Source organism: Festucalex cinctus, chromosome 9 (genome assembly GCF_051991245.1).
Source record: "Festucalex cinctus isolate MCC-2025b chromosome 9, RoL_Fcin_1.0, whole genome shotgun sequence".
Taxonomy (NCBI): domain Eukaryota; kingdom Metazoa; phylum Chordata; class Actinopteri; order Syngnathiformes; family Syngnathidae; genus Festucalex; species Festucalex cinctus.
In genome coordinates, this window is record NC_135419.1 from 24,401,660 (window position 1) to 24,421,152 (window position 19,493).

At 40.0% G+C, this 19,493-nt stretch overlaps 1 protein-coding gene across 1 annotated transcript; it reads right to left on the reverse strand.

Annotated features, from left to right (window-relative positions):
- Positions 1 to 15,251: 15,251 nt before the first annotated feature.
- Positions 15,252 to 17,167, reverse strand: LOC144025968 (uncharacterized). Its single transcript, XM_077532383.1, has 3 exons — positions 17,011 to 17,167; positions 16,084 to 16,383; positions 15,252 to 15,897 (listed from the first exon to the last, which is right to left on the reverse strand). The coding sequence occupies exons 1-3, from the start codon at positions 17,153 to 17,155 to the stop codon at positions 15,578 to 15,580; spliced, it is 765 nt and encodes a 254-aa protein (XP_077388509.1). The 5' UTR covers positions 17,156 to 17,167; the 3' UTR covers positions 15,252 to 15,577.
- Between the last annotated feature and the right edge of the window lie 2,326 nt (positions 17,168 to 19,493).

The following is a 19,493-nucleotide window of genomic DNA, read 5'->3' on the forward strand; positions in this document are numbered from 1 at the left end:
CTAATCAACATACGCGCAAATAACACCGGCGCACCGTGAGGCAATCTGGTTGGCAGAGCGTGTTTACCCCGGGTTTACACCGGATCGGTTGCGGTGCGGTTACGGTGCGTTCCGGCGACGCAAGCAATTAGATTCCATTCATTCAAATGGTGCAGTTTACACCGCTTGCGGGTGTGTTGCGTGTCGACTGCGTCTCAGCTGCGGCGTGCCGCAGCCCTTCCGCAAGGATAGACCTATTTTCTATTTTTGCCGGACGCCGCAGCGGTAGGCCTCCGGCAAATGGCAAGCTAGCACAAAACACATCGAGCGGGACAGGAAGACCGACGCAGTTTCAAAATAAATTTCCTGTTACCTTTCAAGATAAAACACTCGCCAGCTCCTATTTCGCAAACATGCTAGCAAAACGTGATTTGGGCGAAGACGGGCCTGGAGTTAACGTGCGAGGTGCTCATTAACGGTTTAGACACCAGCGAACATGGACGAGGAGAGGTTTATATTGGAGGTAGAAAGCCACAAAATAAAAAAAGGCCACCTCTCTTTCTGCTTCTCTGTTGAGCACAGACTTTCTATGTGTTTGTCGTTGTTTTTAATGCCACATGATCGCGCACGGTCACGCGAGACACGGCGGGAAGTGGTCGGCGACGGAGCTGCCGGACCGCAGCTGTGCGGAGCCGGTGTGGATTGGCCAAAAAATTGACGCGTCCGGAGCACGCAGTCAAGACGCACCGCACCGCAGCCGCACCGCACACGCAACCGGTGTAAACCCGGGATAAGTGAATTAGGCGCTCCCGGATTGCTCCATTTTTACCGGTTAGCGCCGTGCAAAGGTGACGCAAACCTTGCGAAAAGTGAATAGGCCCCAGAGTCTCCTCACTCACTACATGCCGTCGCAGACATGACGTCTTGCGTCTTGATTGCTTTTACTAGGTCATGCGGGCGTGGTTTACGGTACGGTCAATTGGTGAGCGTGCTAACGAACTTAGCTTCCTCATATCTATCTAACAAAGTCTAGCTTCCTCATTCATTTTAATGTACTTGCTTGTGGTAGGTGTGGTTAATAATGAAATGCCTTCCAAATATGTTCCATTCATGAAAATTTGATTATTGTGATTTATGTATTTAAAGAAATTCGAAAGTAATTGAAGCAACTTTAGTAATTGAAGCACTTTAAACTTGAACAAGTTCTTAAGCAATTTAAGTATTTTAGATTGTTATTTTGGTTATTCTGCGATTGGCTGGCAACCAGTCCAGGGTGTAGCCCGCCTACTGCCCGAAGCTGGGATAGGCTCCAGCGCCCCCGTGACCCTTGCTTGGATGGATATTTTGATTATTTTCTTTTGGTTTACATCCATTTATCAAATACACATTAACGCTGCCCAGTTGATGACTGGGGCTGTTATGCACTTTATATATGGATTTTTGTTTGGATATTAACCTAAATCAATTTTGAGACTTTTAATGGTAAATATTTTATTTGTATGGTAGAATATTTGAACTTTTGAATTGTGAGACATATTTGTAATCGTTGTAGTGTTTTCCAATATTTAGTCTCCTGGATATGACAATGTGTGTACACTAGAATATTGATTGGACCAGGCCAAGTGGATGGTGAGCTAGTCGCCTATTCTGAGCCTGGAGCCTGGAATGGACTGTACCTGGAGTCAAACCAGCTTGAATCTGCTCTGCTCTGCTCGGGCCGGTAGGAGGTTGCATGTAGTGCAGCCGGTCCCCTTTTTGTCCTTTTTTTTTTTTTTTTTTTTTTGTCCCCTTTTGTTGCCTTTTGTTACCTTTTCATTCCATTTTTTGTGGACTGAGAATTTCCGGTTGCCCTCGCACACTGCTCACAGCCTCACGTTTCATCATTCTCTTCCTTCGCACTTGGACTTTTTTTTTTTTCATCTGGACAATAATAATTGGTTGTGAGTCGTAGACCGAGGGTAATCATCCATTATGGACAAATCTCAATCTGATAGGAGCTACCGGATAGGGCTGGGTATCGAATCAGATTTCCAGAATCGATTCGATTCACGATTCACAACAATTTTTGATTCAGTTGAGGAATTCACGTAGTAGCTATTTTAGACAGTCAAAATTACCAATGCGGCAAATAGTAGAAACTTCTTACTCTAATTGAATGCATTAGTAAAAATATGAATATTTACATTAAGAATTGAATCCACTGCAGTTACACTAATAATCTTTTTTATTTAACATGGCCTTATAAAAACAAATAATAATTACAACCACAGTACAGTGTAAATAAAGTGGAAAAAAAACAACAACAACAACCTGACACTCACGACATTCACATTGTCCATCCATCCATCCATCCATCCATCTTCTTAACCGCTTTTCCTCACAAGGGTCGTGGGGGTGCTGGAGCCTATCCCAGCTCTCTTCGAGGGGGATATTGATTGATCGATACATGTTTTATGTATCGATATTGGGATATGAAAAGGCGTATAGATACGATATCGATATATCGATATTTTGAACCCAGCCCTACTACCGGACTGTTGAGTCTGATGTACGAACGAATTGAAATATACTTCCTTTTGTCAACAATTGTCTGTCTGTTGTTGTGTTTTCTGTGTTTGTGTATTTAAAAAAAAAGGTGTCCAGTGTCCTATTCTCTACTCCTAGAAGAATTTAGTCTTCTGAGTCGAGCCTAAAGTGCAAATTTGTCACTATCAGTTACCTTTGTATAGGACAGCGTACCTGTTACATATGCTCTGATTTGTAATTTTTTGCGGGGCAGAATTTGCAAGAATAAAGCCTTCTAATAGTAAACGGTACCTCTCAATTGTTTTATCAGCTATTTATTGTCTATTACTTTTAGTGGAACATAAACATAATTTTCAAGTCTTAATTTTATTCCACAAAAATGAGGTAGAACACAACTAAATATTAAAGAAAAAAAATGAAACAATTACAAACACCAGAAGCACAATTTTTTACATATTATGTAAACAAAACAAACAAAAGAAAACAGACTACCTCAATTTGTTTTATCGCAGTCTCGGCAATAACATTTTCATGCTTTTGGCAGCCTTTTAAGTTTCCGACACTCCAGGTGAAACCAGTTGTCGCACGAGTCGCATCCCATTCTAGGCCCTTCTGAGGTGCTTTTACACGCAATAAAGTTTCTGGTCCAACTGAGTAGTGTCAGGCCTCACATTCTCTCTCTTCTGCGGCCAAAAGTCTGACGTGGACATGCTTCCCCAAAAAAGCCTCAACTCTGCCAATCATGTTTTCAATGAAATTCTCCTTCCGACGTACGCGAGTCACCACACAAAACGTTGGTGACCAGTTCAAAAAGGTCACAGCGTTGTACGCGTACATTTGAAACTGTATGAAATACTTATGGCCTGGCCTCACCTCAATGTTAGTATTCAAAGGAAAGCTCTTATTTCCAGTTGCAGAACTGATTTCTGAATCCCTGTGCTTGTAGGGCCAAGTCATTTCATCAACCTCATGTCCACAACACTTGCACCAAACGAGTCCATCTGGGGATGCTTCAACAAAAGGCTTGTACTTGCGAACTTGCACACCTGACAGAGACCACACTAATCCATTATTTATACAAATAAAAACTTTAAAATGTAATGAACTGATGGAGTTTAACCGTCTCAAAATAATGTTAAAATGTCATGACATTTTACCGGTTAATATACAAATTTATTTAAAAAACAAAAACAAAATGTAATTAAGAGGAACAGATATTTTCTCCAAAACAAAATATAGAACAAAACAAAAAGAGCGATGTATTTCAACTCAAGGTGTCAGCTTATGGATTGTAAAACAAAATCATCTTTCGATCTGTTGTTGTGTGCTGAGAGGTTTGGATCCCAAAACGCAGACACAAATAAGGTTTTAACTATTTGTTCACATAACTTGACTAAACTAAAACGACGAGAATGCATCGAGAATCACGACACGCCAAGCCCCCCTTGGGCAGCAGAGAAGCACAGCGAAACAGTAAGCAATAATCCGGCACAACACACACAATTCTCAGACCCTTAAATAGACAGTCAATCAATCTCATTGTTTGTGGCTAGACATGTGAGTACCAGTACTGACATGGAATTCTCTGACTAGTTGAAACTGGATGCTGTTACATCAATACCAAAACAGACACGTAACGGGTCGTGAACTCTGGCGCACAGTCATGAACTCTACTCAAACTTAACCCAGGCGAGACAAGACCCAAACATTACTCCTGCATGACTCGAGTCATGATATCTGTATTTTTAAAAACTTGAAAAAAATTCAATTACTGGAAAAATACATATAGCATAAGGACATGCTGCTGAATTATTATACAGAATCCTTACAGTGAGTGTCTTGACCGCTCGCTGTCATTTATTATGTGCTGATTATTTTTTTGTTGTTGTTGATCAGGGGCAGATCACGTTTTACTTTTATCTGTACCTTTTCATTTAGATTTTTAAGGAATAAAATAAAATAGAATAGAATTGAATATGGTTACTTCTTCATTTGACCCTGGTGTCATGCCAAATGTTTCCTTGGGGATGTCGCGATTGAGACCCTGTGCAACACATATATAGCGATACAGTTGCATTTCAGCTTCTTCGCATTTTCTTCCCCGCAACACAGCAGGCACCCTGTGTTCTTCTCCCTTCAGACCACATTTTGTCAACAAGGCTTCGTGGTGGTTTTAATAATGGCGTGCATAGTGCACTGTGGACAATTGAGGCTGCGACACGGCCAAGTCACGCCATATTGGAGTAGCGGCCCGAGCCATGGTCACTTCAAATCAACAGCCAATTTGAGATTGAATTAGCTTAACACTGTCAAATTGAGTCCAACTGACCTTGGCTCGACAGATGCCATTTCCAAATCGACCCAAAAAGGCTTCCTGTTGTTGTGCACTTGGAGACCCAAGGCAAATCTTTTCCCCCGCCGATTCTTTATAGAAATTCATCTCAGGAATGGGCCTGGCATTGATTTTTCTTTCTTTCCATAATGGAGCAGTCGTTCCATCAGCATGGCACATCCATGCATGCCAAAGAAGTGTAGCCTGGTCTAACTGCAGCCTCAATGTTGAAAAGCATGGCACCGAAATGCCCAGGCTGCAAACATACAGGAGATTTTAAACAAAACATATTCCCTATAAATAACATTTTGACATCTCATAATTACCCCCACCATGCATGTGCAATGAGTTATGACCATAATAACATTTTCCTTGAGAGTGATCCACGTATGGTAAGGCTCATCTGTGACCCGCCATGAAGCGGGGGGTGGCGTGTCGCAAACGGGGCCGGTCGAACGTGTCGGCTGCGTGACGTCACTCCCGCGGCAATTTGAAAGCACGCACAGATTTTTTTTTCTTCACTCACTTATTCACACACGTAAGTTTCTGTGAGTGAGTGAAAAAAAATAATAAATCCATGCGTGCTTTCAAATTGCCGCGGGATTGACGTCACGCAGCCGACATGTTCGCCCGGCCCCGTTTGCGACACCCCACCCCCGCCCCCACCCCTGCGATTGGCTGGAGGGGTGTAAACACTGTCTTTCCACAGAAATGTCCCGCTGTTTACAAAACAAACACAAAATGGCAAAATACAGGCTGGGGGGGTGCGGGTTTAGGACGAAATCACCACCAAAGATTAACATAAACCCAGATGTATAGACTGAGAGAAAGTTAAAGTGTGCACATCCTGTATTTAAAAAGTGCATTTTCCTGAGTGAAACCGGCAGACTGCGCCACACAATGCATTCTGGGAAATATATATATATATATATATATATATATATATATATATATATATATATATATATATATATATATATATATATATATATATATATATATATAGTGCTGTCAAAGTTAAAGTGTTAACTAATTAATCCATCCATCCATTTTCTTGACCACTTATTCCTCACAAGGGTCGCGGGGGGTGCTGGAGCCTATCTCAGCTGGCTCTGGGCAGTAGGCGGGGGACACCCTGGACTGGTTGCCAACCAATCGCAGGGCACACAGAGACGAACAACCATCCACACTCACAAGCACACCTAGGGACAATTCGGAGCGCCCAATTAACCTGCCATGCATGTCTTTGGAATGTGGGAGGAGACCGGAGTACCTGGAGAAGACCCACGCGGGCACGGGGAGAACATGCAAACTCCACCCAGGAAGGCCAGAGCCTGGACTCGAACCGGAGACCTCAGAACTGGGAGGCGGACGTGCTAACCACTCGACTACCGTGCCGCCCACTAATTAATTAATCACAAAAAATTAGCGCATTAATCATTGTATTACCACAGATTAATCACACTATTAATTTTGACCGCAGATGATCCTTTTTAGCCGACAGTGGATGGTTACATTAAAGGCAGCTGTTGGAGTTTGAGCAATAAACATAACTACATGCATTAAAGTAAAGCATTTCATAAATGTTTACTTATGCCATAGGTGATTTTTTTCCCCATTTTAAATCATGCAAATATTAATTGATTAAAAAAAGGATGAGCGTGTGCAGTGGATATACATTTTTGAAGACGTCCTCATAACATTAAATGTCAACAAAATTAACACAAAACAGGTACACTTCAAATTTAGCGGGCGAAATATGCTTTTTTAAGTCAGTGATTAATCATGATTAATCAAAATTCTAAGATGTGTTTAATGATGATTAAAACATGTAATCGTTTGACAGCTCTAATATGTACACACACACACACACACACACACACACACACACACACACACACACACACACACACACACATATATATATATATATATATATATATATATATATATATATATATATATATATATATATATATATATGTATGTATGTATGTATGCAAAACAGGTAGATTTAACACGTCCGGAACTCATACAGGCAAAGTGTTGCCGCGTGTCATTTGCATTCGTGTTATTTTTTTAAAGGGATACTTCACTTATTTAGCCCATTATAGCAATAAAAAGTTGCTATTTTGTCTATAATTAATTTGATACTTTCATTATTTTTCACGTACAATTAGTACCTTTCAAAACACATTTTGCAACTTGCTGTCGACTGAAAATGACATCACAAGGGCTCAGGTAACCAATCACAGCTCACCTGTGTTCTAGGTTTGGTCACGTGACATTCACAAACTGAGCTGTGATTGACCCTTTGTAATGTCATTTTTAGTCGACAGCAAATTGCAAAATGTGTTTTTAAAGGTACTAATTGTACATGAAAAACAATGAAAATATTAAATTTATTATAGGCAAAATATTAATGTTTGACTGCCAAAAATGGCGAAATAAGTAAAGTATCCCTTTATATACAATAGATTACAGTTGAGCTCCGTAATTTAGGACTCGCCCAAAAATCTAAAAAAAAATCTGCGTATAATTGATGGCAACTGTTTTTGAGTTATATACCATTATCTTACCGATTCGGCCCACTTCGTAAAATTTCCTCCATGCCGCCCCTGAGCTAATACAAGTTTGACACCCCTGGTATAAATTAAAATAAATAGTTCAATAGATTTGAACTTGAACATTATTCACTAGGGGCAATGTCTCATGATAATCATATCGTGCATAATAAATTTTGATGGCAAAAAGATAATAAAAAAAACAGCTGAAATATAAGATTTCAAACATTTGTGCAACAATGTTTACACGTGGACTGTAAACACACCCACCTCCTTTTTTTTATAATAAATAAATACATAAATAAAAAATTGATAAATAAATAAATAAATACAATACTTTGCTACTCCGACTCCAATTTGCCGCACACTGAAAATGATTTTTTTTTTTTTATTAAATAATGCTAATGATGATCATGAATGAATTAAAAAAAAAAAAAAAAAAAAGAAAGAAAGAAAAAACTGGACATATCCGGGCAAAAGGATGTTTTATCACCCTCCAAAGATTCAGAGGAATCCTGGTGAGATATGTTATTGTCGTTTAGGCAAGAGTAGGACATAATGTTAAATGTTGAGCACTGGAGACGGAGTTGAACAACCTGTCAAAAAGAGATATTTCTCCCTGATGTTTGATTTTTAGTTTGAGGTGTTTATTGATGTGACAATTATGAAAAGAAAACAAGATTCCGACAGATAAAAGACAATTTTACTGCTCTGGACACCAGCAATATGAATTCTCTGTGCACTCACAATTGCCTGTGGGCACCTGAGCTGTTGCACACCCACGTAATCTGTGCCTGTGCAGTAATATATTTTCTAAAAATTACCAACTGTGGGATGCTGCGTAATTCATCTCTATCCGCCCTGGCATGAAATACATCCCAATCACCACCATTGTCAAAAGCCAGTGAGGTGAGCAAAAAAAAGCAAAGAAACCACTTTATTTAGCTTCACATTCTGATTGGGTGCAACTATAAATAAAGTGTACAAAGGTCTTCGGTATTTCAGCTGCCAAAAGGATTTGATCCATAACGCATGACTCCTTTTCTTGTTTGCCAGCCAATGAATCATTTCACAAGGGAACTACTCATATGAATATTGTTCTTTTGAAGAAACCTTTTTATAGAACTGCAGTCCAGTCCATCAGTTTAGTAGAGAGCACAGCCAGGTGAATGATTAACAGCTAACCGCTTTTGCTAGTCCTCTGATTGCATTTCAACCCTATCATCTCCCCTATTCCATTCTACTTACCCTTCAAGCATCCCTGCTTGCATAAATAGCAGGACTGTCTCTGAATATTTGCTCTTGCTCCCTGACCGACAAGCCCCATGTTACACATCAATGAAAAACATTGTATTCCTTGCTTTCCATGAGCGCTTCACAACCACACAAAACCAGTTTTGACGCTAAATCAGCGCAAGCTCCCAAACCGGTTCTCCTTTTAACTGCCAATCACAAAGACAAAAAAAGAAAAGGGAAAACTGATGGAACTTAAGATGAAAGAACCTGCTGCGTCAAGCGTGGGACATGATGAGGCTTCAACACCAAAGTAATCAGCATCTGTTGCAGGAACAGGGGCAGCTGTTATGGGTGTGGTTTATTTGTTGATAGATTAACAAGCAATTACAACCTTGTAAATATTGTTGTTGCAGCCAGTAGCTAGCACCAGTTTTATTTGATTGGTCTTTTCTCATAGGAATTGATTTATTAATTTATTTTTTATGCCATTGCAGTCATTTTTGTCTGTTTCCTAAACTGTAGTCTGAAAAAAATTCAGTTGACAGTAAGTGAGTGGCAAAATGGCCACCCCCTGAGATGGATAAAAACTATGGGATTTTGCTGCTTAATTCATATTCTACACATAGAATTTTGATCAAAATGCCATATTTAAACTATTGTGGACACATACAACATATTATAAATCTTCTTCTTCTTCTTCTTTCGGCTTTTCCCTTCAGGGGTCACCACAGCGAATCAGTTGCCTCCATCTAACTCTGTCCTCTGCATCCTCTGCTCTCACACCAACTACCTTCATGTCCTCTTTAACTACATCCATAAACCTCCTCTTTGGTCTTCCTCTCGATCTTCTGCCTGGCATTTGAAAACTCAGCATCCTTCTTCCAATATAGTCACTATCTCTCCTCTGGACATGTCCAAACCATCTAAGTCTGGCCTCTCTGACTTTATCTCCAAAGCTTCTAACATGTGCTGTCCCTCTGATGTACTCATTCCTGATCCTATCCAACCTGGTCACTCCCAAAGAGAATCTCAGCATCTTCATCTCTGCCACCTCCAGCTCTGCCTCCTGTCTTTTTCTCAGTGGCACTGTCTCCAGACCAAACAACATTGCTGGTCTCACACAGTTTTATAAACTTTTCCTTTCATTTTAGCTGAAACTCTTCTATCACACATCACACCTGACACTTTTCTCCACCCGTTCCAGCCTGCCTGCACACGCTTCTTCACTTCTATTCCACACTCTCCATTGCTCTGGACTGTAGACCCTAAATACTTAAACTCCTCCACCTTCTTGGTTTCTTCTCCCTGTAACCTCACTCTTCCACATGGGTCCCTCTCATTCACGCACAGATACTCCGTCTTGCTACGGCTAACCTTCATTCCCCTCCTTTCCAGGGCAAACCTCCACGCCTCTAGCTTCTCCTCCACCTGTTCCCTGCTCTCACTACAGATCACTATGTCATCTGCAAACATCATAGTCCATGGGGATTCCTGTCTAACCTCATCTGTCATCCTGTCCATAACCATTGCGAACAAGAAGGGGCTCAGAGCTGATCCCTGATGTAGTCCCACCTCCACCTTGAACTCCTCCGTCACACCTACAGCACACCTCACCACTGTCTTACAGTCCTCATACATGTCCTGCACCACCTGAACATACTTCTCCGCCACTCCAGACTTTCTCATACAAAACCACAGTTCCTCTCTGGGAACCCTGTCATAAGCTTTCTCCAGGTCAACAAAGACACAATGCAGCTCTTTCTGACCTTCTCTGTACTTTTCAATCAACATCCTCAAAGCAAATACTGCATCTGTCGTACTCTTTTTTGGCATGAAACCATACTGCTGCTCACAAATGTTCACATGTGCCCTCAGTCTAGCTTCCACTACTCTTTCCCATAGTTTCATTGTGTGGCTCATCAGCTTTATTCCTCTGTAGTTGCCACAATTCTGCACGTCTCCCTTGTTCTTAAAAATGGGCACCAGCACACTTCTCCTCCATTCCTCAGGCATTTTCTCACGATCTAAGATCCTGTTGAACAACCCAGTCAGAAATTCTACAGCTACCTCTCCTAGACACTTCCATACCTCCACAGGTATATCATCAGGACCGAGTGCCTTTCCACTCTTCATCCTCTTCAATGCCCTTCTCACTTCATCCTTACTAATCTTTGCTACTTCCTGGTCCACAACAGTCGCCCCTTCTACTCTTCGTTCTCTCTCATTTTCCTCATTCATCAACTCTTCAAAGTACTCTTTCCATCTTCCCATCACACCGCTGGCATCTGTCAACACTCTTCCATCCCTATCCTTTATTACCCTAACCTGCTGTACATCCTTCCCATCTCTATCTCTTTGCCTTGCCAACCTGTATAGATCATTTTCTCCCTCCTTACTGTCCAACCTAGCATACAAGTCATCGTAAGCCTCTTGTTTGGCCTTTGCCACTTCTACTTTCACCTTACGCTGTATTTCCCTGTACTCTTTTCTACTTTCTTCAGTCTTCTCAGTGTCACACTTCTTCTTAGCTAACCTCTTTCTCTGTATCCACTTCTGCGCCTCCTCATTCCACCACCAAGTCTCCTTATCTCCTTTCCTTCCAGATGACACACCAAGGACTGTCCTACCTGTCTGCCTGATCAAATTTGCTGTAGTTGTCCAGTCATCTGGGAGCACATCCTCACCACGCAGAGCCTTTCTCAACTCCTTTCTGAAAGCCATACAACACTCTTCCTTTTTCAGCTTCCACCATTTCGTCCTTGGCTCTGCCCTTGGCCTCTTTGTCTTCCTCACCACCAGAGTCATCCTACACACAACCATCCTATGCTGTCTGGCTACACTCTCACCTACCACTACTTTGCAGTCGCTGATCTCCTTCAAATTACACCGTCTACACAAGATGTAGTCTACCTGTGTACTTCTACCTCCACTCTTGCAAGTCACCCTATGTTCCTGCCTCTTCTGGAAGAAAGTATTCACAACAGCCATTTCCATCCTTTTTGCAAAATCAACCACCAGCTGTCCTTCTGCGTTCCTCTCCTGGATACCAAACCTGCCCATCACCTCCTCATCTCCTCTGTTTCCTGCACCAACATGTCCATTGAAGTCTGCACCAATGACAACTCTCTCACTTCTAGGGATGCTCTGCATCATTTCATCAAAGTCCAACCAAAAGTTCTCCTTCTCCTCCACCTCACATCCTACCTGTGGTGCATACCCACTAACAACGTTGATCATCACACCTTCGATTCCTAACCAGGCTCATGACCCTATCTGACACTCTTTTTACCTCCAGGACGTTCTTAACAAACTCCTCCTTCACGATAATTCCTACTCCATTTCTCTTCCTATTTAACCCATGATAAAACAATTTGAAACCAGCTCCTAAACTTCGAGCTTTGCTCCCTTTCCATCTGGTCTCCTGAACACACAGTATGTCCACCTTCCTCCTCTGCATCATGTCAACCAGCTCTCTACCTTTTCCTGTCATACTCCCAACATTCAAAGTCCCTACTCTAAGTCCTAGACTAGTGGTGTACCTCTTCTCTTTCTTCCTACGAACACACCTTCCTCCTCTCCTTCTTCGACCAACAGTAGTCCAATTTCCACCGGCACCCTGTAGGTCAACAGCACCGATGGCGGTCGTTGTTTATTTATTATTTATTTTATGTATTCATTTTTTCCTTTCGGACACATTACAGTTTACATCAATCACATCACATCATTTGCAACATTGACATCCGAAAGAAGGGCTGACGGGTAGAAGCCGAAGCTTATTCGGGACCCGTCCCCATCGACCCATTACTATAACGCATCAATCATATACATTATTTAGAATAGACATTAATTTTTATCGTTATCCATCCCATACTATCCCAGACACTGCTCGCTCAGTTCATCTTGAATGTCCGTGTGTAGATTGTGGCTAGTCCTAGTCATTTGGAACTAGTGAGTCGGTCCCCAGACGCCACCAGCAAGCCCACCCCGCCAGGCGAGCAGCCAAGGCAAGCGCAATTCTTCTCTTTCACCAGTAGGGTCTTCGCTGACCTCGGATCAGCTTTCACACATGTTGTGCTTTCCAGAAGAGTAGATCGGCTTGCATTCGGCCCATTGCTTTCAAGCAATTTCAGCACTCGATTCTGGTCAGGTAGCACCACTGGTTGCTAGCATGTTGTGGGTCTGATGACTCCTGTGCGCTGCCCAGCCTAGCTCACCCAGCAGAGCGGCCTACGCCAGCTGCATTCCAGGAACCAGACCACCAACCCCCATTTTGCGTATTGACAGCAGATTCATTGGAGCCACAATACAGCCTTATCATGTAGCCTTGACTGTTAGAACAAACGGAATTCGAGCCAGACAATATTTAGATTCAAACGGGAACAGCAATACAATACAAATGCCTTTTTGGCGATGTCAGCATTTCGTTTGGTGAGGTAGATGATGATTTTGACGTTGATGTAGACATGTTTCCCACGAAGCTTGTGACGGTCTCTCAGAAGAGCAATCTTTTTCTTTCTGTCAACAAACCTGATCAGAACTGCCGGTGGTCGTGTCCCTCCAGTTGGAAGCGAAAAGCACATCTGAATGTGCGCAGGATCAACAGTTAATCCCAAATCTCTGAGTTGAAGTGTCACTTGCTGTTCCACAGTCTCGTTCCCTGAATATTGGTCAGAATCTTCCGTGCTCGTGCTAGCCGCAGCTCTCAAAGGGCCACGGCGCGGCTTGATCTTGATACCGGTGACTATTACATCGTTGATACGAAGATTTTGTTCCAAATCATCCACTTTTTGTTCCAAGGCAACAATGCGTCGATCTTTTTCCTGTGTCTCTTTCTTCAATTGCTGTATTTCCTGAAGAAGTGGCTCAATGCTCTTCTTCATTTCAAGTAATTCGGCAACCATTCCACTGAGTTTTTTAAGAGAAGATTTTATCTCCTCATTCTCGTCAGCTCTTTTCCCGCCAGGCATTCTGCAACAATGTAGTTAAAAATCCCAATGCAAAAATCAACAAGTATTTAGATTCACGAGCGAGTGCAGGAGCAAGTACAGATGTGTCCTTCCTCAACAGATGCGTCCTTGAGTATCAACCCGGGCCCCGACCGATCCGGTATCGAAGTCATATATTTGATTCGCATGTTTGTTTTGACCAAAGTTTTACGTCGGATGCCCTTCCTGACACAACCCTCTGTATTTATCCGGGCTTGGGACCGGCACAAGAAGACACTGGGTTGTGCCCCCTCGCGGCTACATTATACAACATATTATAAATAAATATTTATTTTTTTTGGGTTGACTTCCCCATTAACTCATTCGCTCCCAGCCATTTTCACAGAAGCAATCCCGTTCGCTTCCGGCTGTTTTACTGGATTTGGACTGATTTTGCAAGGCCCACAGAATATTGTGTTCCATTGCTAGAAAAAAAAAAACATAGAACCTATCAAAAGAAAGATTAAAGTCTCTTTTTTCAACAGGAAAAAAAAGTATATTTCTATCTGTTTTCGTTTTGCAGCAATTAGATTAGAATTTAGCTTTAAGTTTCATCCATTCTCACACATCTATTTAGAATTGTGAGTAATTTAGCTTTTTTTTCAACATGGCCCTGGTTGAGCTCCTTTGCTCTGCTGCCACCTGCTGGCCGTTTGTGGAATAACTACCATTTCTGCAACCGTTCTTTGCAGTTGAGAGGCTACATCAAAGCCTTCTGTATGCTCTAGCATTGGAAAAAAAATCCCCAAAACGTATAAATACGTCTTTGGGACACTTAAAACATAAAACGTTTTTTTATTTTTTGGTAACGCTTTATATTAAGGTCCTATTAATAAGCATTAATAAGAGTTAATAAGAATTAATAAGTGTTAATAAGTCCTTTATATGATGCTTATTAAAATTAATATGTGTTTAATAATCTACATTAGTGTTAATAATGGGGTTAAGGTCCTATTAATAAGCAATAATAAGAGTTAGTAAGAATTAATAAGTGTTAATAAGTCCTTTATATGATGCTTATTAAAACTATTATTTGTTTAATAGTCTACATTAGTGTTAATAATGGGATTATAACAGTTATACGAAACACTTAACTGAGCTTCTTGCAGCTACTGGATCTAAAGCAAGAACAGTGTCTTATGAAGACTAATAAATCTTTATAGATGCATTATTAAGCTTTTAATAAACACTTAATGAGATTTCTGCAGCTACTGGATCTAAAGTGAGAACAATGAATTATTAAGGCTTATAAATGTTTGTAAATGCATTATTAAGCCTTTAAAAACAGTTAACTAGCATTCTGCAGCTACTGGATCTAAAGCGAGAACAATACTTTATTAAGGCACATTAATTATTAAGGTTTATTAATTACACACTTAATAATTGTTACCAATGGTTTCAACACTTCCACATCTGGAATAAACACAAAATGTGATTATGGTTGATACAATACTGAAGAAAAAATACAAAATAATACAGTTGTTGTAACAGTGAACTCAGAACTGGTCATTTATTGCTGTTGCAGTCAAGTTAAAATGACATTTTTCACAACATGTATTAGTGAACTTTAAAGGCATTTTGAAAACAAAAGGCAAAAGGAGTGCACCTTTAGCACCCGCTAATATTGAGGCATATACAAAATATCATTCACCATAGAAAACTGAAATTCTGTAAAGTGCAACATAAAACTGAGGTAGATTCATCTTTCTAAAACAAAATGTAGTAAATTCACCTTGCACTTTCTAGTGATCTTAAGCATGTTGAGCAAAATATATACACACAAAAAAAAAAACCACATACACACACAAATATGTGCAAATCTGTAAAATGCACCTTAAGCCTGAGGTAATAATGTTTTTAAAATTCCACATTTAAACATCTTAGAATCCAACATTTTTTATTTTTTATTTTTATTTTTAACTTTAAACACGGTAACCATTTTCTTTGAAAGCATTTCAATAGTTCCCTTTACCAACGGGTAACAGTTTCCCTGATTTCTTCAGTGCCATAACGGAACTAACAATATTTGGACTGCCACGGATGGCATCAAGACATTTTCCTGCAAAATCACCTAGCTTGGTCTTTCTTGTATGTTGAGCTTTGAACTCTGCAAACTTTTCTGGGGCAGCAATGGAAAGCTCTACAATTGGTGCATTCAAGGCAATTGTGTTGCGATCCACCCCCACCATTTTGCAAGCAGCAACAATGCTATGCTTCTTCTTGTAGACCTTCAACACTTTCTTGTAGCGTGCAATGACCTCATCCGGATCACATGCTAATGAAGAAGAAAGAAAGCATATATTAGTATCAACGACAATAAGTATCTTTCATTGAATAATCTCAAACCATTCATGAGGTAAACTAACACACTTTTACTCTTGCACACTTTTACTATTCAACAACTCAACTTACACCCACATACTTGGACTACTTAAAGCTTAGGTTTATTCGCATCAATTACCCCTTAAAATGCTGCTGCGTCCGATTTTTTTGCTTTCTCTCTCCCTTGTTCCTTTCTTTCCCTTCTTCTTCTTCCTCTTCTTCATGATCTTCTTTGACCTCTTTCTCTTCCCCCTCTTCTTCTTCCTCTTGCCATCATCTGAGGTTGTAGAGCTTGAAGAGACTGAGGAGTCTGAGGAGGGGTCAGTAGAGAATGAGCAACTTGAATCAGATGATTCTGAAAAATCTGAAACTTCTGCAGCAGATGCATCAGGCGGTGGCTCATCATATGTCAAGTTGGTTGATGGCTGGTTTCTTGATGCTGTAAGAAGACATGTTAAAAATAATGATCACAATAGATGGTAAGGGAACCGGTTAAAATAAAGCTTTTAACTCTTTGGAACTAAATTATTTTTGTGTACTGCTGTACTATTACATTAGAATAAAAGAACATATATGTTTATGAGATTAAATATGCTGTTTTGTTTCCTTTAGAGCAGGGCTGTATGTGAACCATTCCTGCCCATAGTGTTTATGCAACAGAGGTCTACAGTCCTAGTCCTGTAGCAAAGAACAAATGAACTATAGCACAATATATAAACTGAATCAATACAGCTATGGACTGCAATCATTGGATTGGCCAATTTAATACTGCTGACCTGTGTATTATTATTTTTCTTTCTCCCTTGTTATTTGTAAAAGGTTAAAAACAAAACTCAATCAACACACTTGAGGTAAAGAAGGACACAGATTAAAAAAATATTCAAAGTCAAATTGCGAGAGCATAAATTAATTCACACAATAATAAGTTCAGTAATGATCTTAAAACAAATTTAAAAAAATAATAATAAAAAAATAAAACAAACAAATTGAATCACCATTACTTGTGTTAAAAAAATGTACAGAAAATACTTAACATCTTGGTGCAAAAAGGCAATTTTTGACATACCCTGCAACAGTTGTTCTTTTAAGAAATCTCGCTCCTTTGTCAACTCCTTGATTAGCTGTTCCTGGCATGCTATTTTTGTTTTCGCCAGCTCCAGCTCATGCCTTTGGAGCTTGGCAGTGGGGGCCATTTGGGCATCATCTGACATATTGGAACAGAAAAAAAAAAAAAAAAAAAAAAAAAAAGAAGACAATTGAAGATTAATGCAAATCATAGATTATACCTTCCAGTAGTCCAGGAGGTGGGGGGCGGAGGGTAAACAAGTGCAGTTCAAGACAATGATAAAAATTACAACATAAAATAAATTCAATTAATTTGAAGATTAACAAAATGATTGCTCTGTTAAAAAAAAAAGGGGGGGGGGGGGTCCAATTAAAAAAATATTTCAATTATCTTCATTACCAGTTTACAATAGAAATGTTATATTTTGGAACGTTTTAAAGAGTGTCCAGAAATGTGTAAACACATCAGGCCATGCACAACTAGAGGGAAACTGTACATTTATAACTGCATTGACATACTACTAGCACAGCTGGGTATGTCATGTCTTTCAACGATTGATACTATCTGCATAAACCAAAGCGTTACACATAAAAACATCATTATTAATATGTATTATGGCCAAGTACCGTGCACCATTGTCACATTTGTATTTGTATTTGTAACAAAGACAACTTTAAAATTAGTTTACTCTGTATGTTGTTTTATTGTTTTGGCCAAGCATTTCACTCCTTAACGGTCAATGGCGCCTGACTCAAAAGAAGCTCCCGCGCTTAGCGAGCTGTGTAGCTACGAGTTCGCACTGAATAGTTAGTCCCAGATATACGTACCAGCAGATGTATCCTCTGGCCGACAACGCTTCCTTGTGCCGGATGCTTCTTTCTGACGCCCAGAACGCGTCGTTATTTTGAAGGGGGGCGAAGGAGTTGGGAGCGAGTCAGCTACTTCCATTATCCGAAGTGTTCGTGTTGGTCCATATGTCGTACTTTCCACGAGTTTAAACCGGAACTTCCGTTTTCAAAATGGTGCGTAACGGATGTAGGAAAAAAAATCGGACACAGCCCGCCAAAAGAGAAGAAAAAAGACGTGCAGGATGGCGCTGAAAAACAAACTCGCAAAACTTATTTTTGAAGGTAGTTCGCCGAGGAAAACATTAAAACTTATAAAATACCTCCAGGGGAAAAAACTTCTCATGAAAAAGATCAACTGTCGCATCTGTCAGCAGAGGATGAAGCTGGAAAAGAAGACGTGCAGAGACCATTACAGCTGGTAATCTTTTTTTTTTTTTTTTTAATGCTACTTTGAGTTAGTTAGCTAGGTAGGTCCTTTATGAATGTGTCTAACAGTGCTTAGAAGCAGTTTTGAGCGTATTTATATATTTATTAAGAGGCTTTAGAAAGGATTCAAGATGTATATTTGGAAGATGGAACCCTAACAAATGCATTTTTAGGGAATAAAATTAAAGTCATCAGCCAAATCATGCAGGCCAACTGACTAGTAGATTTTTAAATTCCCAACCAAAAATGCCTGTTAAATTCCTTTTGAATCTTGGACATTCACAAGTCATATGTATGTGTTGCTTAAGTTCTAAAGAGTTGCTGAAGATTAATGCACAGTAATGATATATTTTTTAAATTGCTTAATAACCTGTTTATTATCTTATCATTCAAACATGATGGCACGCTTTTATTAAGGACATGCCAGCGAGCAGTGCACCGAGGGACCAAGACAGTAAAATCAATCAGGGGCAAATCTCTTTTCGACAAGTCGAGACTTTCACTCTTTCAATGGATGCAGTTTATTTATAGGTAATACATGTAAATTTTTAGATGATCATATTGGAAAAGCTTTCAAGAAAACTAAGTTAACTATATAGTTAACATGTTATATATTCCATAGATTTGCACAGGGCCTACGCCTCAGACAGGTTGATATGATGGAAGACCAGATCGCTGCAAGTACTGCAACACTCTCCAAGATGGCCAAAAAACTTAGGAAGGTCTGTAGAAGGGCAGTTGAACGAATGAGACGACGGCAAGGACAGCGGATTGGTGGACGGCGGGAATTCATTGTAATTGATGAGAGTCACTTCCGCCATAAGCGGAAGGTGTGTAGTGCTTCAGTAGAGAGCATGCTTTAAATGGTTTGTGTTGCTAAGTGCAAGCAATAAGTGAGCTAGACAATAAAATAATCCTTTTGGTCACTTGTGCCATAAAACTTATACTCTCCCAAACTACTTCCAGGAACTTGTCTGTCTACAAGTCCTTCAAGTATTCTCATGTTTTGATAGATTCACCCGTAAATGATGGAATTACCATCATCAATATTATTATCACTATTGTTAAGTTATTACATTAATTTAGTAGTTTTAATTATACATACTGTTTTAAAAAATAAATAAATAACTAAATAACATTTACAAGATTAAAAAGAAAACGTCCCAGAAAAGTTAGAGGCCACAAACCTCCCCTTAAAAATAAACAAAT

What these genes read in the sequence shown, in the direction of transcription:
- LOC144025968 (XM_077532383.1), bottom strand. Translation starts at nt 17,155, where the DNA reads ATGTCAGATGATGCCCAAATGGCCCCCACTGCCAAGCTCCAAAGGCAT. An exon ending in AAAAGAACAACTGTTGCAGG is followed by an intron (nt 16,384 to 17,010) that starts GTATGTCAAAAA and finishes GTCTTCTTACAG; the next exon opens with CATCAAGAAACCAGCCATCA. An exon ending in ACGCAGCAGCATTTTAAGGG is followed by an intron (nt 15,898 to 16,083) that starts GTAATTGATGCG and finishes CTTCTTCATTAG; the next exon opens with CATGTGATCCGGATGAGGTC.